The 27577-nt window shown below is 39.0% G+C and overlaps 3 protein-coding genes across 5 annotated transcripts; 2 read left to right on the forward strand and 1 right to left on the reverse strand.

The window, feature by feature from the left end:
• Positions 1 to 353: 353 nt before the first annotated feature.
• On the forward strand, positions 354 to 5245 carry LOC126836343 (estrogen receptor). The gene is made up of 8 exons (XM_050569596.1): positions 354 to 1471; positions 1543 to 1830; positions 2623 to 2809; positions 3287 to 3679; positions 3761 to 4006; positions 4111 to 4340; positions 4442 to 4647; positions 4734 to 5245. Exons 1-8 carry the CDS (start codon positions 1238 to 1240, stop codon positions 4933 to 4935), a joined length of 1986 nt encoding a protein of 661 aa, XP_050425553.1. The 5' UTR covers positions 354 to 1237; the 3' UTR covers positions 4936 to 5245.
• A 349-nt stretch (positions 5246 to 5594) lies between these two features.
• LOC126836342 (LIM domain-binding protein 1) lies at positions 5595 to 16677 on the reverse strand. Of its 3 annotated transcripts, none has more exons than XM_050569595.1 (10): positions 16275 to 16677; positions 15643 to 16196; positions 14684 to 15515; positions 9251 to 9671; positions 9065 to 9167; positions 8406 to 8992; positions 8216 to 8339; positions 7934 to 8109; positions 7779 to 7852; positions 5595 to 6746 (listed from the first exon to the last, which is right to left on the reverse strand). In XM_050569595.1, exons 2-10 carry the CDS (start codon positions 15677 to 15679, stop codon positions 6248 to 6250), a joined length of 2853 nt encoding a protein of 950 aa, XP_050425552.1. In that variant the 5' UTR covers positions 15680 to 16196; positions 16275 to 16677; the 3' UTR covers positions 5595 to 6247. The 3 variants fall into 3 exon arrangements, with proteins under 3 accessions (XP_050425552.1, XP_050425551.1, XP_050425550.1); XM_050569594.1 differs by having other exon boundaries at positions 15643 to 16199; XM_050569593.1 differs by having other exon boundaries at positions 15643 to 16677.
• A 1307-nt stretch (positions 16678 to 17984) lies between these two features.
• LOC126836814 (putative uncharacterized protein DDB_G0293878) lies at positions 17985 to 26166 on the forward strand. The gene is made up of 6 exons (XM_050570461.1): positions 17985 to 18847; positions 18972 to 19517; positions 19600 to 20032; positions 23169 to 23531; positions 23606 to 23793; positions 24291 to 26166. Exons 2-6 carry the CDS (start codon positions 19023 to 19025, stop codon positions 26070 to 26072), a joined length of 3261 nt encoding a protein of 1086 aa, XP_050426418.1. The 5' UTR covers positions 17985 to 18847; positions 18972 to 19022; the 3' UTR covers positions 26073 to 26166.
• Positions 26167 to 27577: the final 1411 nt, after the last annotated feature.

Raw genomic sequence — 27577 nt, forward strand, 5'->3', positions numbered from 1 at the left:
GGGACACGGGGAGGACTTTGAGCACATCGGCCGTGGCCGGGTCGGGCGGCCGCGGCGGCGGCTGAGTGGCGAGGAGGGGTGGAGAGGGGCGGGGCGAGCGACCGGCGGTTTTTCAAGGCCTCGGCCTCGGCGGCCTCGACGCAATCCGCGCGTCAGCTGCACCGAGCGGCGGCGGCGGCGGCGGCGGCCCGTAATACCGGCCCGCCGCCGCGTTATACATACCTACCTACCTTTATTTTTTTTTTTATTATTTACTTTTTTTTTTTTTCCTGCCAAAACACTTTTTTTTTTTTTTTTTTATTGCCGAGTTATCCGCAACGAGACGTACCGTTTTCCACGCGGCTAAAACGAGAAGACAATTTTATTTTTTTATTTTATTTTATTTTTCGTCAAAAATATACATTAAAAACAGTAAATTTAAACAAATCATTTTTCAGTAGGTATCGTCGTCAGTATAATATTATATTAACATTCAAAGCTTCCCAGGGACCGCAGCAAGCCGGCAGATAGCGCCAAGGGGTTCTTAACATACCATCCGGCCGCCGCCGCCGCCGCCGCCGCCGCTACAGCCTACAATTTATACAACTTAACTAAAACCGTGTGTGCCGTGTGATGTGAATGTGTGTGTGTGTGTGTGTGTCTAAGTGATAATGTAGTAATTCGGACTTGGATTGGATAATAAAAATGTACATAGTATATTATTATACTATTATGTATATTTTATATTATAATATTATTACAGTTTTTACATAGTGTTAATATTATTATCAATCACTCCGAAACGGACACCGTCGAGCCGAGCGCGTGACCACTGGCGTTTTTTTTCTCTTCTCCAATTAATATACGATAATTATTTATTATTATATACCTACCTAATATTTTAATGTTACAATATTGTTGTGTTCTCGTCTCGTTTTATTTTTTTATTTTTTTCTTCTCTGCTCGAGAATAACGTTATGTTACAATACACTGTTTACTTTCAATCAAATGCTTAAGTAAATTAACTACTGTGGACAAAATACCTGTAATTTCTACGATAATGGTAAAACTCTTGTCGATAGCCGTGTGCGAACGTGGAACCGATCAATTGGCCCAACTACTACTATGAAGACGCATCCGGTACAATAGTTATTTGTCAATTTCTCTATTTGCTCTATTGCTCCGTTACTTGCCAAGCCTAGCCGATATTATAAATGTTGACGTGACCGCCCCGCACACACACACCGCACCAGTACACATGCATCGACACCGGCACCAGAGCGTCCAAGCCGAAGCCTACGATAGAACCGTAGTGACATTTGCAGAAACGACGTCGGCCGACGTGGATCTGGATTTAGACGTGGACACCGAAGATCTAGATCTAGACGCCAGCGCCACCGAGGACCTGGACCTGGTCGACAGCATGATATTTGTCAAGAAAGAACGTTTGGCCGCGTCCAGTAGCTCTCTGTCGCCCACCTCTCCTTCGGAAGTACGTAACAAAACACTCGTCAGCACCGATAACGTGTATTTAACGACCTTTTATGTAATTCTCTGCCTCAGATGTACATATGTGCAGCCAGCAGTATCAAAAAGGAGCCGGCCATGAGCACGAGCAGTGCCGTCACCTCGCAACAGTTCGACATCACCAGCAGCAGTAACAACGGACTGATTCTGGCCACGGCTTTGTCGCCCCGGAGCCCTGGTTCTGCGGAACTGGTGCTTGGCTCTGTGGACCTACTCGACGAGCAGCAGCAACAGTTTCAACAAAACCAATTCTGCTGTTCGAGCACTACGAACAATACCGGAAACAATGGTTCGTCGAGCGCCCGTGTTGTAATATCAGTTCAGGTAAAACGCAGAGATAAACATCAGTAAATCATCAAATCCATTTTGCAACGTAATATGAATAATTTTACTTTGTATAATAATGTGATGTCCGATTCCGGTAGACGGAATCGAATTGAACAGGTGATCCGTTCGTCGTGGGAGACACAATCGTTTCTATTACCGAACGAAACATATTGTCGATATAAAATTATGATCGTACGATGTGTTTATAGAAACAAATCACTATTATTTTTTTTCGCATTTCAATAAGTGTAACGAAAACAATCATCTCACGATTCGATACGTGTATACATTGTATATATATATATATATAATATACGTTTATTATTCGTCTCGGACTTTTGATAAATTATACATTACTATTTTTTCCAATAACATTCTTCATGTAAATATCTGTGTGTCTATATTGAACGTTACGTAATCGGGAACAAGATAATTTTATTTTTATTTTTACAATGCAAACACAACATTTCAGTGTTTGTGTATCTACTAAGTTAACAGTAGGTAGTAGTTTTGTTTCTCTTTCGATCTCCCTGCACACATTACCATCTTCATTTTACGTCTGGCATATTTTCTGTCGTACAATGTATTACCAAGACCATCGTTGTTTTATATCCAATTCTCTGCACCAAAATCTACAGCACAACATCGTTTGTATTTTTTTTTTTTTTTTTTTTAATAAAAATTTACATATTTTATTTTAAGTTTTTTAAAATCAAAATAAATTAATTTGCTCGACTTTCTTGTTGATATTCGAATTTAAATAAAATATATACTAATGTTGTTACGCAGGACAACAACGGTACCGTCGGGTGCCCAGTCGTGAAAGACAAACTGGACGATTCGGGCAACGGCTCGGCCAATGGATCTCCGCAAAACCGAAGGCTTTGTCTGGTTTGTGGCGACACGGCTTCTGGCTATCACTATGGAGTGGCGTCGTGTGAAGCTTGCAAAGCATTTTTCAAACGCACTATTCAAGGTTAGTCGAGGAAGTATGATGATACCTTAAGTGTGTTGTTTACAATGTATCTTTTAAAATATTTAGTTGCTATTATTTTACAATCTGTTTTGAAAGATATTTTGATATGTTCAATAAGTAGTATGACCACAAATACATTTTTATTGACTTATGAGTTATTTTTTGTTGTGACAAATAATAAATAAACTATACTATATAAAGCTTATTTCATAATATTAAATAATAAAAATGTTCAATATACTAAGCATACATTTAACAAACCGCGTTTTGTTTAAAAATAAAAGATAAACAGAAAGTATATTTTAATATGTTATCTTGTTATGTTTCAACGTTTGTGGTCATATTAAATAGATAAACTGTCAATCGGTAAACACACACCGTCTACTTTTTGTATTCACTAGTATTGTTTATTTTTACTTTTAGATAACATTATGTTTATTATTAATACATGTTATATATATTATTGTTGGTTTTCAGGCAACATTGAATACACGTGTCCGGCTTCAAACGATTGTGAAATCAACAAGAGGCGCCGTAAAGCGTGCCAGGCGTGTCGCTTCCAAAAGTGCTTGCGTATGGGCATGCTCAAGGAAGGCGTTCGTTTGGACCGAGTCCGTGGCGGACGTCAGAAATATCGACGGCAATCGTCGCAGCAGCAACAGTCCCAAAACACCAATCAGCAGCTGACCCAGCAGCAGCAACAGTGTTTGTTACAGTCGCATCATCACGGACATTTGAATGTGTCCGCCAGAGACGGCATGGTGAACAATTCAAACGGCGGATCTGTCACGTGGACAACGGGCAACATTAACGACTCGTTGAAGAACTGTTGCTGTTGTTGCTCGAGCGGCGGACTCACTTCTCTTGAAGGTTTACAAACATCATTAGACCTGTAGTTTAAAAAACCTGTACCTAACCTAACCTGTCCTACCCGTTGTGTTCTGTTTAAAGAAAATAAAATGCTGGAAGCCCTTCAAGCTTGTGAGCCCGACATGCTCACTACGAATTCTACAGAAAACAACAACAGTTTCAAACCAACCGTTACCAACATGAACAACAGTCAACAGCAGCAGTGTCAGTCGTCCGTCACACCTTCGGTGGCCTCTACGACTGCGTCTAATTCTCCGGTGCACATACTGTCCGATCTCTACGACAGGGAGCTGGTCAGCACCATAGGCTGGGCAAAACAAATACCAGGTGTGTGTGTGTGTGTGTGTATACCGTGCTCTTTTTAAAAAAATTTTTTTTTTTTGAAAAACACTTTTATTGTATGTATACATATTGTATGTGGCCACATTTAGGTTTCACTGATTTGTCGTTGAACGATCAAATGCGATTGCTACAATCGACATGGGCAGAACTACTGACGCTGACAACGGCGTTCCGATCGATTTCGAACTCGGTCAGCATGATCACCGACAACGCGATACTCAACGGAGAGTGCCAGAAGAGAAAACTGAAATACGCCACAGATTACGTGTTGGACGAGAAACAAGCAAAAGAAATCGGTCTTGGAGACGTTTACAATTTGGTACATAAACAACAACGTGGATTTACCTTATTAACATTTTAATTTAATTTGACCGCGGAGTGTGTAATAATTAATTTCTGAATTTTGGCCATTCCGTTTAGTGTTTGCACATCGTGGAAAAGTTGCAACAGTTGAAGGTGCAGAAAGAAGAATACTATCTGTTGAAAGCTCTGGTGTTGAGCAATTCGGACGCCATCCGAGTGGACGACCAGGGCAAGCTGAAAAAGTTTCGCGACGCCATAATCCAGTCGCTCACCGACCTGTTGTCTTACAACAACGTCAACAACAACAACAATAGCAATAACAGGTGAGAACGGTGGACAAAAAATAAATAAATTAATAAAATTGATTTTGCTGTTTGCGGTTTTTGTATTGTTTTTTTTTTTTTTACAGGCCACCAAACGACGACTCGAACAACGCGGTCGGTTGCGCTCATCAAAGGCTGCAGCAGAGAACAAACGAGTTACTGTTGTGTTTGCCCGCTCTACGGCAAGCCGACCAACTGATCCGTCAGTATTGGGGGGCCGTACACAAGGAGGGAGCCATACGCATGAACAAACTGTTTGTCGAGATGCTGGAAGCTTACCTTAGATAGTGTTGCCGTCAAAAACACACATTTCACACACCGAGACGTAACGGACTTATGTCCTGTCGACGCCATTTCTAAAAGTAGTCACTGCCTGCCGTTGCTGGTTCCAACTAAATCGGACAGGGAGTTTGTTAATTATGTTTTTAGATAAAGCAAAAATAAAATACAATTATTTTTCGATTAGACTATAGAGATTATAATATATATATACATACATATTATAGAGTAAACATTATTTATATTAATATATTTTGAATAGATTTTTAGTTATTGATAAAATAATATATATATATATATATATATATATATCATTTTATTTAAGCCCTCGTTGTTTGTTGATGACCATCATCATTGTTGAATAATAATAATAATAATAATAATAATACTTTTAACATTTATTACTATTTTTTTTTTTTTTTCGTTAGAAACTCACCGGAACGAATTTGTTGTTTTATGTTTTAGACATATTATTATTATTTTTAATTGTTGTATTTGTACAATAAACGGACAAATAATATTTTAGAATTTTTTTTTGTTGTTGAATTTTTACCAAAAAAAAAAATACTACACTGTTTGTCGGCTGAACTTATATAAGTAGAAAGACGTATAAAGGTGTGTGTGTGTGTGGTAATCGAGTACTATTCGGTTTGTCAAATTGTATTTTAATTGAGACAATGTATATTATGTACACAAAAAAAAAAAATGAGGAAAAAATGGTATATAATATAATAATTATTTAATATATACTCGTTTATTTACAACACGGAATAACATAGCCAATAGTTGGGAACAAGAGACGCGACTCTCTTTAAACGGACGTCGGTCTGAAAATCTTGTACAAAATAAAATAATAAAAAAAAAAAAAGTACATAAATAATAAAACATATCGATTGGTCATAACCGTTTACAAACAATGATTACAAGAAAACTTACTCGTACCTATATAATAATAGTCAAATTTTTTATATTTTTTATTTTATTTAAATGCACGTTACGCTATAAGAAGTTATAGAATTGTTTTCATGTACAACTTATCTAATAATAATAATAATAATAATAATAATAATAATTAATAATAATCAATCGATCCCTAATGCGCGGTCAAAAATATTTCCTATTCACTATTGTATAGTAGAAAACAAACAAAAAAAAAAAAAAAAAAAATTAAATAAAACACTTATTTACAATGAATTACTTTTTTTTTTTTTATAAATGTGTATGTGATGTGTCAAAAAACATTTTGCGAACGTTACTTCTCGCTTTTTTTTTTTTTTAAATTAAATACCTAATTTTAAAAGTAATTTAGAATTGTCTAGATTTAATTTAATAGGCTGCCCGGAGATTTTTTATCCGACGACAGCGAGTCTTGGTTTCCGCCTCCTCCTCCACCGCCGTTGTTGGGGTTGTTGCTGTTGGGGCCGGACGAGTTTTGATTACCCGCATTCGGGTTGTTGGAGGGAGGCCCCACGCTGCCGGGACCGTTGTTTTGATTCTGTTGCTGTCCGCCGCCGCCGCCTCCTCCCCAAGAGTTCTGCTGCTGTTGGTTACTGTTCGGGCCGTTGCCGGCGCCGCCCGGGGGACCGTTTGACGGAGGTTGCCCCGGGTCTCCGCCTCCGAAAGGGTTGATGATTCCCGATGAATCGTGATGCGGACCGCCGGGCCCTCCCGGTCCGCCCACCATGTGTCCGGACATGTCGCCCACCATGCCCACCGGCCCGCCGACGGGACCGACCGATCCCGGTCCGCCGGGGCCTCCCGGCCCGATGCCGGGTCCGCTGCCCAGAGCTGCCGCTGCGTCATATTGCGTGTTCTCCAGTCTGGAAAACAAATCACAAGGTGTTAGTACTTGGCGATTGGCGCCGCCGCAGCCGACCGATAATCGGCTTTCAACCTCTACGATGTTTGTCGGTACAAATTAACAAACGGTAAAAATTATATAGGTGTACATGTGCAAAAGATGGGTGAAAATTCAAATAAAAAATTACGAGAAAATAAGGGTGGGGGATTTTTAACGTCGTTTGTAAATCATTAAAAAATAAATCAAATTTAATAGAATTACAGACGGAGATAGACCTATTGATCGGTGAGTGTGTGCCGTAAAATGTTCGACATAAATAATAGTACCCATTTATTAAATCATAAATCAATTTGAAATGATTCAAATAATCTTCTGGACTAGAGTGTGAGTAGATTAAAATAACAGCTAATCGACTGGTAATTATATTATAAAAATATATATGCCATTTTTATGCGTTTACTGCACTCTATTGATAAAAATGGATAGTTTAGTTATTTTTCCGACAGATGGCGATATAACAAAATACATTTTAACCATAATCAATAAATACCCTAATAGATGTGGTTTTTATTGACAGCGTTCCAGACTACCATGGCGTACTCTAAGTTGCATCTCACTAGGGAATAGTAGTGTACAAGACCTTAAATTAGTAAATTCAGTAGAGTATGGAGTATGGAGTTTACTCTAGGAAGTACTGAATCCATGATTTTATATTCAAGTAGTATATTTTTAATGTCATTAATAAACAGCGTAAAGAGTAGCGGTGAGATATTGGGATGAACATTTTATTAGTCGACCAACACCCAGACGAGTAGACGAATTTTAGTCTAAACATAAACTAGTCACCAACGATAATACTATTACAATAGCTGATATTACTAAAAACCATTAAGGCAATACCGACAATAAAACTTTTTTTTTTTTTTAGTTAAGTAATTTGTAAACATTTTGTATGTCAATAATATGCACTTACATGCAGTGAAGTCACACACAGTGCTACCGACTAATCGATTAAGAATTTTACTTATAGTTTACATTATGTCGTCATTACCTAGTGATAAGACGTTCGTCCTCGTCGCCAAACTCGCCGCCCATTAGCGATGGCTCTCCGACCACCATAACGTCCTAAGCGATAAAAATTATTTTTTTTTAAGAATATCACAACACAGACAACGACAACAACAAGTGCTCGGCGGCTTTATTTACTTGTGATGCTAGATTAAAATTTGGTCCCGGCGACCTTTTCTTGCCGCCGCCGCCGCCACCACCTCCGCCGCTATTGGACGTCGGACCCGACGGAGGACCGCCGCCAGCTCCGCCCGTTCCGGCACCTCCGCTGGACTGTTTGCGTTTGCGCCTTTTGTTTGCGGGTCTCTGAGATTCTGTTAACACGGAACGTGCCGACGATTAGAACGCATCATCGAAACAAGATTTCTATTTAAATTTAACGCAATACACAATTGTGTTTGTTTAGAGCGATTCCAATACCTGGCGGGGCGACCATACGTTGCCATTTCTGAAACAACGTCGTCTTCAGACAATCTCTCGGGCTCAGCGAGTAAGCTTTGTGCCTGGACATTAGTTCTTGCATGGGTTCCAAAATGACACAGAGCTGTGGACAAATTAACACACATATATAAACGTGTGGACAGTTTGAAAAAAACCCATTTACACTCACCCTTAGATAGTTGAGGGTCGAATTGGTTATTCCCTGACGAGTTATGTTTTTCGATAACATTTGCGTTTGTTGCTGTTGCTGTTCGAACATGATTTGCTCTTGATTGGGATTCTGAGAGTTCTGCTGGTTCTGTTGCTGCTGCTGTTGTTGCATCAATATCATGGCGGCAGCGGATCTGGGCACGAGCTCTCTGTGTTGCCTCACGGCCATGTGCCACGTCCGGATGCGCATCAAATCATCGTAAGTGAACTCCAACGTCAGTCTTCCTTCGGTGCACACACGCGTGTAAATTCCTCCGTTGTTGCCGCCGGGCCCACCCGGACCGCCGGAAGGGGGTGCGCCCGGACCGCCGGGGCCGCCGCCCGGTGACGGCGTCACCGACCCTTTGATGTGGGCACCGTTGTTTTGCTGACCAGACGGATTGGAGTTTGGCAAATGCGTAGTGACTATTGTACACTGATCACAATCTAACGTAAGGCTGGTGGTGTGAAACGATTCTTTGGTGGAACGCAAATGATAATAGAGATCCGTTACGCCTCCTTCGAAAATACTTCTAAAGTACCTAGGTATTAGTGTTCGGCCGATGGCTAAAAAAAAAACAATAAGACAAATTAAACGACATTAAAAATAAAAACAAACATTGTTTTTTGCATCCTTACAATAACGTTTAAGGCCGTCTTCGAGACAGAATGTAAGAGTAAGCGTGGCGTCGTCTTCGAAAAATTCAGTGGCAAATTGTTCCCACCATATGTTGTCGCTCTCCTACAAGAACACAAACAAGTTTAACATTTTATTCATCAAAGTATATCATTTTGAGTGTTCACTATTGCAATGATAAAACTCACATCACTCCGGTTTTGTAACCGCTTGTTCAACTCGAATATTCGGTAGTCTGGTTGTAAATGCTGTGCGTGTGGGTGCGGGTGAGGTGGATGAGGATGATGGTGAGGTGGTACAGGACCGTGGTGTGGCCCACCAGGGGGTCCGTGGTGGGAAGGTGGGCCGTGATGCAACGGACCGCCGCTACCTGGCGGACCGTGATGGCCGGGGGGCCCTCCTTGATGAGGTCCTCCGCCAGGGTGAGGTGGTCCACCCGGATGGGGCGGACCGTGGTGAGGTGGCGGGCCGCCACCGTGCGGCTGCTGCGGATGAGGATGACCGCCACCGTGCGGTCCACCGGGACCGCCTTGGTAGTAAGGACTGCTGTGCCCTCCACCTCCTCTTCGTCCACCGCTTCCTCCGCCGGCACCTCCCATCGGGAAACACCTGGGGTAAAACCACAATCATTACTCAAACTTTTTGTTGAAATTTTAATTCATATTACAATTATCAGTATAAGTTTGATTTAATTTTAACCAAAAAATATAGTAAAACATAATTTTTAAAAATACAATATTATACAATAGTAGTTTTTATTTATTTTAACCGCTTAATTATACTCAACCGCCAACAAATGAATTTTTCATTTGAATATTATTATCAATAAAAAAAAAAAATGCATAGCTATTTTATTGGACAATTAAAGAGTATAATACTTAGTCGAGTCAAACTATAAAATACAATTCCATACCAAACTCGGATACCAAATTTTTGATTTAATAGAAGTTTTTAAAAACAATTATTCTAAGCATTGTCTAAATTTATTACAGCCGTCCATTGATAAATTTATAACCCAAAAAGTTATGTATTTAAAATTATCCCTATTTTTAAGTTTACACTTTTGCAACGGACAGAAACTCACGACGATACAATTTTGGTTAGCGGTAAAGGACAAGTCTATGTCCTATAGCTTTTAATTAATTCTGACCATTCTTAACGTTTTTAATTATTTATCAGTTATCACACAATCATCAAATTGAATAATTTTAAATATAAATTCATATCTTCTTACGGATCAATACCGATCAATGACCAAATAAACTCCAAGACTACGTATAGGACACTAGGCCAATCGCATTGAGAGCGCAGCGTCGTCCGTCCGTTTCTCAATAGCACGTTAAATTAGTATTCGAACCGAGTTTGTAAACGAGATATTTTAGAATAATTATCCTTTTTTTTTTTTTTTTTTACTGAAATTACAGTGTTTATTCATATTACTCGTGCGGTTGGAGCGAGATGGAGGATACGGAGGAGGGATGTCATTGTTTTACCGATTTCACGGTTCATACACGTTGTGTCGCTCCATTTTTTGTCTTAGCCCAAGTATAATTTTCAAAATGGTCAACAATTTTTCACCCAATGTTTCTTCACGATATTACCACCGACATGTCGGACAAATAGATTTTCCAATTGAATAAAATACAACCTTAAAATGTCACAAATTTTTTTCTAAAAATAACTATATCGATAAGAAATGGAACTACTTACTAATTGCAGCAGCTACTCAAACCCCACTTTACCGATAACAAATCGAAATAGATTTTTTTTTAATGACTCAATAATAATAATAATAACTCTTAAGTGTGTACGAAACATTTGTCGATAACCCACTACAACTGTACTAGTTCAAGGTCCAAGACAAATATTATTATATTGATTTCTTGGCGAGAAAAGAAACTAAGACGATATTTGATGTTACCTCAGTTAACGTTATTATCCAAAATGTATTCGCTTGAACTTTAAATCGGTAATGTAATCCGGTTACTTCTCTTTATCGTGCCAAAAGCGTCCGGTCTCGAAAAGAGTTACGTTTAAGTTTTATCTCGCACGTAAAAGGCAACACTATTTGTTTTGAACTAAATGTAAATGCCTCAGTATTGTACAAAACAAAAAAAACAAAAAACCACATACAAAATATCACATTCAAATTTGTATAATTTATTCGTACCGAACCAAATACTGGGGGAAATATTGTCATTGTTTCGACTCCAACAAACAAACACACACAGTTGGTGGGCGGCACACATATCTCATCGTAAACCATATTTTCAACAAAAAAAATAAATACCAAACATTTTCTGGGCTCAATTTAAACAACAACAAAATAAAAAATAAAAAAAAAAATGTAGATTTTTTACGGTCACCTTTTTTGTTCTTTTTCACCGATCCAAGGATTCGTGTTTCTTCGATAATTTTCCACCAATCCCAAAGGCACGAGTAAAGGTCCGTGTGTTTCATTCAACTCTCTCTGTGCGCTATATTATACTCGCATATTTTATACTATATACATTACACTCAGAGGGATAAAACCGGGAGGGGGCCCTCCCTCTGGTAAAGCCCATAATCCATTACCCTCCCCTACCCTCGTTTTCCACCCCCTTTGTGACAGCTGTACCCGTCATCCGGCTTTTGGCACGTTTTGTGTCGAAAATCTGGTGAATTATTAAAAAAAAAAAAAAAGAGCCCCCTTTCGTGGAGTGTGTAATTATTATTTTACCGCATAAAAAACAAGAGAGTTTTCACAGAAAGTCTTCTCTATCAAATTTCGAGGAGCGGTTTTTTTTTCTTAAGCACAAACAACATATCTGGTGATAGATTAGACTTGAGATATTTAAAAAAAAAAAAATGATAAATGAGGTAAAAAAAAAAAAAACAGGAAATCTGTCGGATAAAAAACGATAATAGCAACAAAAAAAAAACTTCCTCGTGTAAAATTTCAAGCCAATTTTTTTTAATTAATTTTTTATCAAATTCCTTTTCCGGTCATAAAAATTGCTCGAGGTCGGCCATGTTTTGTTTTATAGTAATTTTTTTCATTTTATTTTACGCGCGCTCCGACGAAAACGTAAAATAATAGAAAAAAAATAATTATCGTCTCCCCGGGGTCGTCGTCGAAAGAGAGGCGGTACCGCGCGATTGGCGGTACCGGAAGAGGGGAGCGGCGGCGGCGGCAGAGAAGGGTTCGACCGAGCAGAACGTGCGATCGCGTGTGTGTGTGTGTGTGTGTGTGTGGTGTGAAGGGAGTGAGAACGGCGCGCAAGAGCGGGACGGGGTGAGCCCGGTGTCCATGGAGACGACGGTGCGTGCGTCGGTGTGGCCGCTAAACGCCACAGTGGAGCCCGACCAGTATATATATATATGTACATACGTATACTGTGTATATTGAATACATACATATATATATATATGTATAATATAATAGTACACGTTATGTAATCGCTCTCTATACGGATGCCGCGCGCCCGCGACCAACGGTGTTGCCAACGTAAAAACCGGGCCCGGTCGCGCGTTGCCAACGGCGCGCGCGTTTTACACGATAAAAAGGAGGAAGGGCAAAAATATAATATAAATGTAAAATCGATCGTCCCTCGCCCTCCGCCGGCCGGCATACAACACGTCCCGCCCCCGCTTTCTCATCACCCCTACCGTTCCCTCCCTCCCTCTATCTCTCTCTCTCTCTCACTCACCGCCGCCGTCAACCGCACAACCGGTATGCGGCACATGGTTATGCAAAAATCGCATATCTGTATAATATACATACACCTATATAGAGGTACCTACCGGCCCCGACTACAATAATATCTATCTCTATATAGGTACCGGCCATAGGTGTTGTACCTACGGGTTTACCTGCCGCCGCCGCCGCCGGTGCACAACGACGACACCGAATGCACTCGCCCAGAAATCGACCGGACGGCGTCCGCCGCCGGTGTACAGCAAAAAAAAAAAAAAAATTGTCCACAATAAAAAACAACCCAAACCCGCTGGTTTGAAGGGCGGCAATTGTCATACAAAAAGAAGGAAATATCAACCATTCACGAATAATGACAATAATAAATAATACCTACCTAAAAATATTAAATTTTATATGTGTTATAATTTATACCTAAAATATGATGTTACCTAAAAGAGAAACTACCAATTTTTATTTGTCGAAGGCAGTAAAATTTCAACAAAAAAAAGGCGACATTTGAAATAATTTTTGTTCAATAAAAAAACTCGATTCCAATCAAATTTTGTAAACAATCACTTTGAAATGCATCTGTATATATGTATGTACAATGTATTTTTATAATTTTTCGCAACAGAAATATCGTGATTTTGTTTTTAGGTGAAAAAAAAAAATTGTCTCCTAGCGCAACTTTTTTGAGATTTTTTCAACTATAATTTCATATGATAATTCCAATTTCGACTACTTATCGAGACATTTGTTTCAATTAATAGAGTAGTAAAAAAAAAAAAAAAAAATTGATTAACACTCATTTAATAACCATCAATATTGATTTAGCCTATTCTTCTGTCAGGGTCGGTCAAATTGTCAAGTACTTGTTAAGTAGTCATGTAATTAAACAATATCACAATTTTTATACTTCTGTAACAAAAATTATAAAAAAAATATACATCTGTATAAAATATACATCCGTTTTAACTTATGCCTAAAGCGAAGACCTTCCCTCTCAGAATAATCTCCCATTTTCTTTCAAAAGTTAATAGATACACAATTTGTCCAACTGACCTTGTAGAAAAAACCAAATTAATTGTTAAAAGTGACATTGTTTAGTGTGTTGAAAAGACAAATAGATTCGACGCTCAGACAATGCGCGTTGTGGATTTATATCTCTTTTGTACGTATTAAAATTTTGTTTTTGAGCAAAATTTTTGCAGTTCAAACTAAATGAAATTTATCTACAACATTAATCTTAGCTTACGACGAAGACGGTCACTACTACTATTGGGACAACAATTTATCAAAAAAGTGAGATTCTTTTACATCATAATACACATTATAAAGATTCTTATCAATATATTAATTATCGCTAATGGACCGAAGCACAATACTATCAGTAACCTGTAAATTGTTTAAATAATATCAATTTTTAGTTTTTGTCTAGTGATTTTTTTTTTATTAGGATATTTTACATTCAATAGGCGTAGAACTTGACATAAGACAAAATATCTATACTATGCTCAACTCGTTTAAAATTAGTAATAACAATCTTTCTACACGATAGATATGTTTACACGAGTAGCTTTACAGTTTATATAAATTTATTTATAAGAGTTTCTTATTTAGCCCTAGTAATAGTAATTTTGTATTAGCTAATATGATTGGTTTCGTTATTTCACATATTTGTATTTTAATTAGTTTCAATTAATAAGTATAATTTAAGTGCTAAAGTGAAAACCAAATAATTGGTAACCGATTGGTTTTGTTGTTGAATATATAAATGTACCAAATTTTTTTAATATACATACATTTATATATTACGACATATTTACGTCGTCATTGAAACAATTTTTTTCTTTATATTAATTATTATATCATAAAAGTATAATAGAATTTTTTTTTAGTACTTTTTGTAATATTTTATTTTATTTTTTGAAAATGTTCTACTTACGAAGGATGGTCTACGAGGCCACGTCCGTCCGGTCCGCCAGGACCAGATCCCATCATTCCTCCAGAATGGTTGGTCATAGGGCCGCCGGGGCCGCTCATGTGATGAGGGGGAGGTACTCCGCTAAAAGGGGATCCAGCCGAAGGAGGCATGCCTTGACCTCCGTACCCTGGATTGCCTCCGCCGAAATGCGGATTACTACTGTTAAACGTCCCCGGTGGCGGGCCAGATCCCGGTCGACTGCCCGGTCCGCTGTTGCCAAATTGTTGGCCACTGCCCGGACCCGAACCGACGGACGAAGGAGAGCCGAACGGAACTCCGGCCGACGTAGGACCACCGTTATTGCTGTTGAACGGTGGACCTCCTCCCGCACTCCCGTTGTTGGGCGTTCCGGGTCCCCCGACGCCGAACCCAGGTCCTGGGGTTGAAGAGCCGCCCGAGGGCGCCGGACTGGCGTTGTAGCCGCCTTGGTGTGGGTGTTGGGGAGTGGTATTTCCGGAATACGGGCCACCCCCGCCTCCGGTTGAGCCTGCCGGGGAGCCTTGTTGCTGTTGGAACGGCGACTGGTGACCCGACGGATGTTGATAAGGGCCTCCGGGTCCTCCCGGTCCATAACCCATCGGGCCTCCTGGACCTACGCCACCGGGGAAACCAGAGCCGTCATTTTGTCCTTTCCAAGATGCTGCGGCTGCAGCTGCTGCTGCCGCGGCCGCCGCTGCAGCTGCAGCAGAAGGATCTTCGCCTCCCGGACCTCCTGGGCCACCCGGCCCGCCAAGACCTCCGCCTCCAACAGTGGCCGGCAGAGCTATCGAAGAGGCAACACGCCTACTACAGCCTGGGGCAAAAAAATTCAAAATATAATTATTAGACTCGCCGTTGCACCAATTTGTTTTTGTTTACATTTGTCGTGAATTATACCTGTTGATAATAAAAAAAAAATAACTACATCTACGTAGACTTACATTTCTTACTGCGCTGTCCTCCGCGACCCTGTCGCATGATGAAATCTACTCGACAGATTGGATTCTTTTATCTTATTGCTTATGTACAACGGACGAAATACTGAAAACACAACTTAAATCTGACGTATTCGAGTGGACCGACCGAGCATTGTTTCGCTGCAAATAACGTAAGCGCATCGACGATGTGCAGTAGTCATCGGTGTTGGGCGACACGGCGCTATCGCAGATACTATCGCAGCCACCGTAGGTACAGACGGTGCAGACAGGTGTCATCGGTGGCGTATCGGTCCGTGAAACGAGCAGCTTCGCTGCCACTCAAACGGCCGGTCGTCTTCATGGTCGGCCCAACGGAGCCGCGCTACATCCAAATCGCGTTGGCGGCCCTACTAGCCCTTCCAAGCTCGCCGGCTGTTCAACGACGGTCGGTGTTTATCATCAACGCGCGGGCAACACACTACCTAGCCGCCGCCGCCGCCGCCGCCGTTGCCGGGTATCAACGGTGGACGCCGCACGGTATTATTTACACAGTGTACAACACAACGATAGGCGGGCACCTGCTAATAATAAAATTATTGTTAACACACACACACACACACACCGTTGTAATAATAATAATAATAATTATCGGTTACACTAATTATTATCGTGTGTGTGTGTTTGTCGGACGGAATAACCGGTGACGCGCGTATAATGAATACACAGATAACAGACGGACACGCCGTACGTGTAACGAAAACAAAAATAAAAACCAGGAAAAAGCGAACGAATTTAAATGACTTTTTTCTTCTTTTTTTTTTTTTTTTCAATTATCTTCCGTGATTACCGCGAAAAAGAAAAATGCCGCCGCAGCCGCCGCCGCCGTCGTCGTCGTCGTCGTCGTCGTCGTCGGTGTCGTCGTCGACGTTGTCGCGCACGTAATCGCCAAGTACACACTACTACCGCGGACTAGGCGCTTAGGGTTAGCTGCTGCCTGCTCACTGCCGCTGCTGCCGTGGTGAATGTGTGTGTGTGTGTGTGTGTGTGTGTGTGTAATGTGTTATTAGAGGATAAAGACGACCGCCGCCGACAACGACGGTTGGCAACACTGTCCGGGCGTCCCGTGTGCCGTATATTATTCAATTTTCTGCGGACCGCGGCGGCGGCGGCGGGTGGTGAAGGCGCGGTGAGGCGGTGGCGGCGGCGGCCGTCACCGCCGCCGCCGCCGCCGCCGGAGGATCGAAGAGATTTTTATTTTAATGGGCAAGGGCTCGAGCCTCGGCAAGTTGGTACCGTCGAGGATGCGTCGTAAAACGGCTCTCCGATCGCGCGTACCTCCTCCTCCTCCTCCTCACCCTCACCCCCTCACCCCCTCCCACCCCGTCCGTTTGCGTCTCGCTCCCGGAATTGAATTCTCTCTCGCTCGCACGCTGCTCACTAAACCGCGGATGCCGCAGACCGCAGCGGCTGTACACGCTAATAATTAAATAATATTCTATATATATATATATTGTATAAATATTAAACAATTCTTATTATCGCGGTAATTAAATTTGTAATTATTAGAGAGAGGTATTATTTACCGCGATCGACCGGCTAAGTAAGGAAGTCGCAGAAGAAAAAAGGAATTAAACAAAAAAGATTAAAAAAAAATTGAAAATATGTTATTATGTTGAAAAACATCACCCGGTATATTATAATTTTTATGGTAATATTGTTGTAGTTTTATCGACCAACAAGTATTATTATTTTTGTATATTATATATCAGCCGATAATATTCTGTGATTTTCGGGTCGAGCTCTCGGCTATACGATATAATAAGTATTTTTCGAAAAAAATCCGGTCTAGGTAGGGAGAAACGGAGAAATTTCATTGGGCGCGCGCGCACTCGCACACGAGGCGTACAAAATATAATATATATAATTATGATAAATTATTATATATCGCCTATTCGGCGGTATTGGTATATATTATAATATTATACGTACATATTATTATTATGTTTTTTCGGTGTTTATCATAACAAAAATCGTTATTGTTTATTAGATGACGCCAAGCGAAAATTTCGTCGAAATTCTTGTGATAATTATTTTTCAAAACAATTTTTAAAAAAAAAAAAACATCATAATACGTTTTTTTTTTTCCGAATAAATTCTACAATTTTTTTTTCCCCATTTGTGTTCGTGCGCAATGTGTGATCAATTTTAGTGCAGCGTGTGCAGCGCGTTTGGTTGTGTGTGTGTGTGTGTGTGCTTGCGCGTTTGGAGGTACATTTTATTGGTATTATTATTATTATTATTATTATTCCGTTTTTACGGGGGAGCGAGTGCGAGGGGGCGGAGCGAGGGGGAAAAAAGAGAGAGAGAGAGATAACGATTGGGGGGACGGCGGCGACGATGCTATTAAGAAAATAATATTATTTTCTATTCGTGTTTAGGCAAACGCCACAGCCGCCGCCGCCGCCGCCGCCGTCGATCGATTATCATCATCATCATCGTTGAGCGTTTTCATCAATAATAATAATAATAACAAATAAATAACTAACCAACTCGAATAAGTAATAATAATAATAATAATAATTATGCGTTTCGTTTTTAATTATTGTCGCCGCCGCCGCCGCCGTCGTTCGTTTAACATATAATATTTCTAATTTCTAATTAATTATTAATTGTTAACGTTAATTGTTGTTGTTCGACGAGCGTCGTCGTCGTCGTCGTCGTACGAGCGATTCGTAACGTAACGTAGAAAAAATAATAATAATCATAATAATAATAGTACAATGTTTTTTCGGTTAACGTCGTCGCTAGTTTCCCGCCGCCGCCGCCGCCACCGTCGATCCGTAATAATAATTATAATCGAATTTGTCATTTTATTATTATTATTTACTAATTAAATATTCCCGGAAAACTCGGGACAGCACTACACCTACCGTGTGTTTCGGGCGTGCGCCATGGGAATATTGCCGCCGTGCCATGTAAATCACAAAACCAATCGTTTTGTTATTAATCAAACGCCGCCGCCGCCGCCGTTGTAGTGGACATAATAAATTTACATATATTATCAATCGTTATTGTTGTTTGTTGTTGTTGTTATTAAAAAAAACCAAAAGGCAGCTACACTACCAGTATTAATTATATTGTAATTATAAGCGAAAACCATATTTTATAATATTCTACAAAACAACAATAACAACAACGGTCGGAGAGAGCCAAAAAATTGCACATAAAGGTAAACAACATTTTCATCCATTTCCTCCCACACACAAACACACACACACACACACAGACTACTTGTACTTAATATTTAAATCTTTGTTGTTCTATTTGTATTTTGTTTTTGTTCGTGTCGATAGTGATGGAACGTTCGATCAAACATTAATACTGTCGTCCAAACACTGGCGATCATGTCTTCGACGACTATGTTTATCGACGGCGGTAACGCCGAAGCTGGCGACGACCCTTCGGACGGCGTTTGCGTGGAACTGCTCGGCGAACCTTTGGCCAAACACGGCTCGTGCACGTTCTACAAAGCCATGAGATACAAGACGACGAAAACTAAAGAAGACGCCGAGTCGAACGGCGATTCTTCTTCTTCACCTTGGAACACTGTGCTGTTGAACAGGTTTTACGCCGTACGGCCGTGGAGCGATTCCGATACGATCTGCATTGGCGAGCTGGAGCTACTGTGGCAGGACGACGCCGCCAAGGACGGCGACGAATACGGAGACGATTCGTCGTCTTCCTCCAACGAAGGCGGCACCAACAAGAGAGGATGTTCGACGTCCGCCTCGGTCAACGGTCGTCTGCCTAGTAACTATCACGCTGAACAATTGGCCAGCCTTAGGCTTTACATTGTGCCCGATCAAACGCCCATGGGTAGAAACAGTACCCACGGAGAGGTTAGTATAGATTAAAATGCGTATTTTTTCAATATATATTCAAACTCTTTAATATCGTCATTTGTTTTGTGTTTGAACGTAGGACGAAGTGTTGGAGATTACAGACAGAATAGTGCTGAGAGCCAAGGATATGGTCGCGTGGATTCGCGGCGCCACAAACAACGACATCGGCGAAAGCTCTGCGCCGATGACAAATGCATACAACATTCCATCAAACGGCTGTCGTTCGGTGAAACAAGAGGACCTCGACGATAATGTAAAAAAGGAGGCCGCCTTTCCATCTGAAGTAGACGATGAATGCAAACAAGCCACTACTATGATCAAGACTGAAACCGATGTAGAGACTGATCGACGGGAATCCAATGAAGGGATCTCGCCAGACAATCAACAAATAATACCTCTGCTGGCTTGCGCCATTAACTACACCGACGTGTTGAATTACGATGCTCCGATTGGAAATTCCAATAACAAACAACAAAACGATTCGTCGTCGACTACTCAGGCGTCAAATAATGGTAAGTCGAAACTATACCTAAATAGTATTTTCAAAACAGTTGCCGAGTTTTACAAAATAAAGTAGTTTATCATTTTAACGTTACAAAGCCGATTAAAGATAAAAACTATTATGGGGCTGCTCATTTGTATATTTTAATTATGAAAATTACATAGCGAAAAGTTTTGTTAAAATTTTAAAATCGAGAACAAAAAATTATTACTGTTATTTAAATAAACATTCACACTAAATGTGGGTCATTTTTTGTTCAAATATTATTGACGTAGAATTTTATACGAGTTGTTTGACCTCTAACAAATAATTAAATGGAAAGAATAAAATTGTGTATTTTTATAGGAGCTCAAAATTTTATTATAATTTTACAATGGTTTTTTTTTTAGGCAAATATTACTCATTATTTTTAAATCTGTATTATTGGGAGAAAAAAAAGGTGGAAATCAGGTTTTTTGGTATTCAATGTCAAACTTGTATAATTAAAAAAACAGATTTATAAAACATTTTTTTTTTTTTTCAATCTTAATGTTTATTAAATATAAAAATCCGGGATTACATTTTTTTTAAACGTCTGTTTTTGTTTAATTATAATCATTTGAAATTCAAGTTATTTTTTAAAAGACAAGAATTTTCTACTGACTAGAAATTATTAATTATTATTTTTTTTTTTTTTTAGATAAGATAATAAAATAATAAATATTATCTAATATTTCGTTAATCCAGCGATAAACTTCAGCTATAAATTCTTGTAGAATTGTGTAAATCATTATTGTTATCTATTTTCGTTTGTTTTTCGTTTAACTATAATTTTTTTTTTTTTATCTAATTAATTAGTCTTTTTTTAGATATTTCTTTGTCTGCCCCTTTTTCACCTTTGTTATTTGACCAAGTACTTAATTGCTTGCGATACTTACTCCTACCATATAGGCCGAACAAATTAAAATCAAACCAAACAAAGGTCAAAAGGATAAATTTTCACATGATTTTCATTTTGTGTATATTTTTAATATTTTTTTAATACAAACATGTATATATTTTGCCCATCAATTGGGGTTAGTTAAAAATGTATTTGGTAGTACTTGATTTTAGGTGATTCCGTTTTACTGGTACACTTTTTGTACTTTATTCGTAGAAACTAAATTAGATTTGAATGATTCCAAATTAAATTACACTTTTCCCTGGCTTTGTGTTAAGATTATAAAATTGATAGTAAAAAAAAACAAAAAATAATAATATTAATACGACATAACGATATTGTACGTACCGTCGTTGAAATTAAAATTAATTACTATAAATCGCAAAGTATACCATCTATCTTTATTATTGTGTCAACGCTGTTGCGTCTACTATCTGTTAGTCATTTACAAACACAAAATTGTTGTTGATAAACATAATGACACGGCTATTGTGTGATGATAAATACGGCAATATAAATTCAATCGTGTGCTCTTAATAACTTCGTATTCATAACCCACATAATAATTTTTTCCGAGCGATAAAAAAAAACAATAGATACTACTTTTAATGTGCACGACGTTATCATTTTTTAACCTAACCTAACCTAATCAAAAATCACTGTCAAAGTTAAATTGAAAAAATAAATTTCTTCAATTTCGACAATATCATGTTCCGTTCACACTTCACGTATTTTAATAACGATGAAACCGTTTTGTTCGACAAAACAGTTGTGGCCAAATTGTTGGAATAATATTTACAATGTGTTGTTACTACTACTACTACTACTACTACTACTGCTGTTATTATTACTAGACTAACTTAATGTTTTATTAGTTGATATTATTATTACTTATGTATAATACTAGTACAATAATATAATATATAATATTATATGGCAGAGTTCAAATGTCATTTTCAACACATTGTCCGTGCCCTCGTTACGTTTAATATCAAAGTTTATCGTAGTATCAAATATAAATAGTCATTGTGTATATATATATATATATGTTTACATATTTTGACCTTCTAAAAATAATATACCACCTATATATATATATATATATATATATATCTCAGTTATACTTGCCACCATTGGAAATTAGTCCTATTTATTCATGTCCAAATCAAACTTAACGATCCAAAATCAGGTTGGTTTACAATAATTACACAATCAAACCTAAACCTGTTGGGCGATGCAAATTTGAATATATATTAACAAAATCATAGTTTTGTTTGTTCTCTTCTTCAGTTAAAATTATTTTTTTTTTTTTTTAAATATTTGTCGATTTCAAAATTGTGTACACATTTTATGAGAATTTTAAAATAGCTCTATGCGGTTTATTTAACGACAACTTCAGAAAAAAAAAAAAAATAAAAACATATATATTCTATCTTAATGGTAATTAAATTACCATTTCTAGATTAACAAGTTTATCTAGTTATATATTGTATTATATTAATATGTTCACGGTGAACAAATTAAAATTTGCAAAGCAATAATTTACTGAGTTTTTTCATTTTTTTTCTTTAATTACAAATAACTATATCGCTATTGGTTTTCGGTATCGTGATTGAATGTTGAGCATTTCACGTTGTTACAACATTATGACACTCGATGTGAGTTTGTCAACAAATAAATATCTTAATGTAAAAAAAAAAAAAAATTTGTTTTATTTAAGTGAAAAATCATTATCTAACCTAACGTATGTTAACGTTGTAAATTAAAATGTAATATTAAAATTATCGCAATATTTTTTACATTTCATTTACTGCAGACTTGTTACTAGTCTAAAAATGACCAAGAACAACATCTTAGTATATTATTATAGTATATTGTTTATCCCAAATCTATGGTTTGAAAAAAAAAAAAGTGAAGCGTATTAATGGGTTTTGGACACTAGCCAAAAACAACAATTGTGTATCGCTTTGATGTGGAAAGCCGTAGAATATAGCTTTATTCATTATATATATATATATAATATTTTGTGTAAAACGTACAACACAAACCGTCGACTCGGTCCAAAATAATAAAACGGTTAAATTATTAATCGTTATTAAAATGTTGCAGCTATTGCAAATTTTTTTTTTTTTTAGTTAGTTTTTAAATCAGACTTGTGCTTGTGTATAACAATTTCCCATTTTTCTTGAAACCCGTTTGTATAATTTTCTTCTATGTACTTTTACAGATCTCTCAGTTGCCAACTGTTCGACGTCCGAAGATCTTGTAGTCATGAGCTACTCGAGGTACTGCCGTTACCGTGCCATGCTTAAGCGTCTCGAAGAAATACTCGTACCCGATGAGAACGCAAAGGAAACGGACAACACTAGCGGCAACACGGTGTTTTCGTCGCTGAAAAACCGATTGATCGTCAACTCCCTGGGCGGAGACGATTTCTACGTCGACGACGGTGCGTCCGACGACAAACAGGAGGAGCATCGCGGCAACAAATGTATTCCTGTCGATAGAAACATAAAAAGAGTGTTGTTTTGCCGCGACACTTTCGATTACCCCGAACTGGAAACACACGAAATGCTTTGTAATCATCTAGGTAAACTTATATACTTATATTAAGTTACTCGCTATAAGCTATTTGTCTATAATAATTTTGTATTTACTCGGTAGCTCCCAAGTTGAAAGGCCCGTCGTTCCGGTGGAACCGTGTGAAAGCCATGGCCGCCTCATCGGCTGCTGCTGCAGCAGCTGCCGCCGCAGCCCAACTGTCATCGGACGACTCGGACGACGATGACGAGTCACACGTAGAGGGTTCGGAATCGTCGACTGGATCGGAAAGTCGTTTCAGCGGTGTTAAGGTAACCAAAACGGAGGAGGCATTTGTACATTTTTTTGGCTACTTTTATTTTCTCTTCATTTAATTTAATTTTTAAATTTCAATTATTATTAAATCAATTTGTTCATTGTGACTGGGTTTTTTTATGCCTGTAAAAAACTAATGAAATTTTGGTACACGGCATAGAATTTCAGTCAAACTAATTCATTGAAATTGACTTAAACCAATCAACCAATAATTTTCCTTGCTCCTAGTCTTGATATCTCTCTTTGTTTTACTCTACCTTATTTCTATCTACTCCAGTCACTCCTCTTGGCTATTCCCATTGGCCATCTTAACGCTTATCTTTCAACGATACTCTACGGCTCTCCAGGAATTATATATATATATATAACATTTTAACCGCATCCTTTTACACAAGGCTTACACTTGAAAATTACCCGACAACTCCTCTTGACTATAATTTACTTGCTCTTGTTGATCGTATTAATCTTACGTTGTTGTTTGTCCAAAACGCAGAGAGGAAGACCGTCGGGCAGTTCGAACGGAGCCAACGGTTCCACGACTGTGCAAACCAAGAAAACCAACACGGCTGCACAGTTGGCCGCTGCGGCTAGCAGCCATGCCAAAAACCTTCAGTACATTGAACAGAAGTTGAACGGAGTGGCAGCGATACCAGTGCCGAAACCCGCACCCAGCAGTAGTAAACGACGGAAACTGCAACACCCTCAGCAAATCATTCAGCAACAGTACCAGCACCAGTATCAGATACAGAGTCAACTGATACAACAACAGTACCAACAACGGTTCTTGCAGCAACACGGCCATCAACAACAGAAGTCTCACCACTACTCTTCGTCGTCGACAATAGCCGAGCACATGTCGTCCGCCTCCAGAGAGCAACTGGACTTGGTGGACGCGCTGAGACAAGGCGGCCTGGAAGTGACGCCCATAGTGGTGCACAACAACCCGGAAGCCGGCGGCCGTTCGTCCAACAGCGGCGTCCGGCGACGGTACAGCAACAGCAGTAGCAACTGTACGTTCGACGGCGAAGACAACGACAACGAAGACGACGAAGTCAACATCATTACCGTCACGCCGGACGTGGTTTGCATTCTGAACAAGCCGGACAGCGGCAATTCGCCCGTTAACTTTTCTACGACCTCTGGCGGCAACAACAATACCGTGACCGGGCCGATGAAGAAAAAGAACCCGGCGGCCAACGTAGAGTGTCCGACGTTGCCATCGGAAACGTCCATCACTCCCTCATCGAACGTGGGCGGCGGTGGAGGCGACAACAGGACCATGCAGTTGCACAGAAAAATCAACCAGGCCATCGATTCGCTCAAAGAACAAATCCAAGAAAACAACAACGGATCCGTTTCCAACACGGCTTACGGCAGAAACCGACCGTTACCCCAACGCTTGTCCAACGGTGGTAATTGTGCCATGTCCGATTCGAACGCGGCTACCAATTGGCTGTTGAACAACGACAACATAACCGTTGCGGTGTTGAACTCGTCGGCCGCACCGAGTTCCTCCAACCGAGCCAGAGGTGCCAGTCCCTCCGGCGGCCGGTCGTACCAGAGTCAAGTGCTCGATTTGACGAGCAATCATCGCCGGAACAGCGGCAGCAGCGCCACCTCCCATCATCATAACTCGGCGGCGGTCAGCTCGTCCGGACCCATCGACTTGGCGATGAACAAGCCTAATCGCGCGCCATCGATACAACAACAACACCACCAATCGCACAACCAGCAGCAGCAGCAGCAGCAACACCATCATCATAACGTGGGATCCAACTTGGAGATCACCATCGTCCCGTCGGTGACCACCTCCCATCACCTTCTCAATCATGGTGCGACGACGACGGCGTCGTCGAGACAACAGATCTACACGAACCCGACGGCCGCCAAACCCTCGTTGACGGTCCGCCAACAGTTGCAGCAGCGCAGCGCGGGCGCCGTGGCCGCCCAGCCGGCCAACAGTGGCGGCGGCAACAACCGCGAAAGGAGTAGAACAAAACAACAGGCGGCGGCAGCGGCCAGTCGACAGAATCAGAACATGTCGAACATATCGGCGTCCACCACCGCGGCGATGTTACAACAAGAGTATCTGAACAACCTGTACGGTCAGATGTTGCAGCAACGGCAGTCGTTCGAGGCTCTGGCCGCCGCGTTCAACACTCCGCATCAACAACAACAGTTGTTCTTGTTGGCGGCCGCCGCCCAACAGGCCCGGCAGCAGGCCCAGTCCCAGCAAAACAAAAACAACAACAACCGAGGAGTAAACAAAGACTAATAAAAAAAAATTAATATATATATATATTTAAAAAAAATATAATATTAATAATAATAATAATATGTAATTTTTATCTTTTGTAAATCGTACTTTATCATCGTAAAAAAATTAATAATAAAAAAAAAACAAAAAAAAAAGTAAAAATAATGATATAATAATATACATAATAATGTATTATGTTTGAAAAAAATTGTGTGTTGAAAAAAAAAATGAAAATATTAATAAAAAAAAAGAACCCCCTTATAATCTTATTGAAATTTCCACTTTTTTTTTTTTTTTTAACAATATTTTTTAAACGTTTTCTACTAGTTTGCATTGTGTAAATAAAATAAATATAAGAGCGCGTACAATATGTATTTATAATATAAAGTTACGTTTGACTTGGTGTAAATAAAAAAAAAAAAATATTTTAATATCGCTTTTATAATTAAATTCGTGTATAAAAGAAAAAAACAGTTTAGTATTATCATATATATATATATATATATATATATATATTATGTATAATAATTATTAAATGATGATTGTAATAATATTAAATTTATAAATGGACATTTGAAACAAGCCACTTTTGCAATATTATCATCATGAATCGATACCGTTAATTATTATTACTATTTTTTTTTTTTTTTTTATTGTGTTAACAATGTGAAGTAAAATCAATGGCCACGTTTGCATCCGAAATAAATTTTGTAAAAATCCATCGTTCCCTATAATTGAATATATATATATATATATATATATATATTGAGAGATATATACTGTGTGTATATTGTTTTTTTTAAAAAAAATTAATAATAAATGTACAATGTTTTTTGTGTGTAAGGTATTATACGTCTGTTGTGTTTTTTTTTTTTTTTTAGTACCTACTACTGCGCTTATATTATGCGCCGCCTTATGGAAAATAAAATGCGTTTTAACGCGACCTGCGCAAAACAAAGTTCAATCACTGTACACACGTGGCCAACGTGGGGTTTTGCATGACTCATTGCAAATCAATTCTAGGCTATATAATATATTTATCTATATCTATATCAGTGGACCGTATATTATATTGCTGTTGGATATAGTATTAGCTTGTATTGTTCAAGTGAACGCACAGTCTTGCGCTTACATGGTATTCACTTGTGTCTTGACTCTTGGGCAAGTCTAGTATACAGCCCTAACTCTAGAAACGCGTTACCTGTATACATTGTGTCAAGTTTTATGAGATTATTGAGGTTTTTTTTTTACATTCATACCTACTTATACATTAAGGAGGGATTTCTACATTCAAGTAAAATAAATAAACAAGTTAATTGGTACGAACATTTTTTAAATAAAGTGTATTTGATGTTTCGGTTATATCTTTTGTGTGCTGACTAACAAACGAATTGAGTAAAAGTGCTCTGCAAATTAAATATACAATATACTTAAAAAAGTGTGACTGTATTAAGGCGTTACCTACTAATTATTGAACTCGTTGCCTTCCATTGGAGCATATAATATTATTCTAAAAAAATACT

This window comes from Adelges cooleyi, unplaced genomic scaffold, assembly GCF_023614345.1.
Source record: "Adelges cooleyi isolate 19-005CV unplaced genomic scaffold, UGA_ACOO_1.1 ACOO_flye_CR_arks_rails_tigmint_CR_PRNA_247, whole genome shotgun sequence".
Classification (NCBI taxonomy): Eukaryota; Metazoa; Arthropoda; class Insecta; order Hemiptera; family Adelgidae; genus Adelges; species Adelges cooleyi.

What these genes read in the sequence shown, in the direction of transcription:
- LOC126836343 (XM_050569596.1), top strand. Translation starts at nt 1,238, where the DNA reads ATGCATCGACACCGGCACCAGAGCGTCCAAGCCGAAGCCTACGATAGA. An exon ending in CGCCCACCTCTCCTTCGGAA is followed by an intron (nt 1,472 to 1,542) that starts GTACGTAACAAA and finishes TCTCTGCCTCAG; the next exon opens with ATGTACATATGTGCAGCCAG. An exon ending in CTGGGCAAAACAAATACCAG is followed by an intron (nt 4,007 to 4,110) that starts GTGTGTGTGTGT and finishes GGCCACATTTAG; the next exon opens with GTTTCACTGATTTGTCGTTG.
- LOC126836342 (XM_050569595.1), bottom strand. Translation starts at nt 15,679, where the DNA reads ATGCGACAGGGTCGCGGAGGACAGCGCAGTAAGAAAT. An exon ending in AGACGGCCTTAAACGTTATT is followed by an intron (nt 8,993 to 9,064) that starts GTAAGGATGCAA and finishes TTTTTTTTTTAG; the next exon opens with CCATCGGCCGAACACTAATA. An exon ending in ACGTATGGTCGCCCCGCCAG is followed by an intron (nt 8,110 to 8,215) that starts GTATTGGAATCG and finishes CCGTGTTAACAG; the next exon opens with AATCTCAGAGACCCGCAAAC.
- LOC126836814 (XM_050570461.1), top strand. Translation starts at nt 19,023, where the DNA reads ATGTCTTCGACGACTATGTTTATCGACGGCGGTAACGCCGAAGCTGGC. An exon ending in GAAACAGTACCCACGGAGAG is followed by an intron (nt 19,518 to 19,599) that starts GTTAGTATAGAT and finishes GTTTGAACGTAG; the next exon opens with GACGAAGTGTTGGAGATTAC. An exon ending in GTCGTTTCAGCGGTGTTAAG is followed by an intron (nt 23,794 to 24,290) that starts GTAACCAAAACG and finishes TCCAAAACGCAG; the next exon opens with AGAGGAAGACCGTCGGGCAG.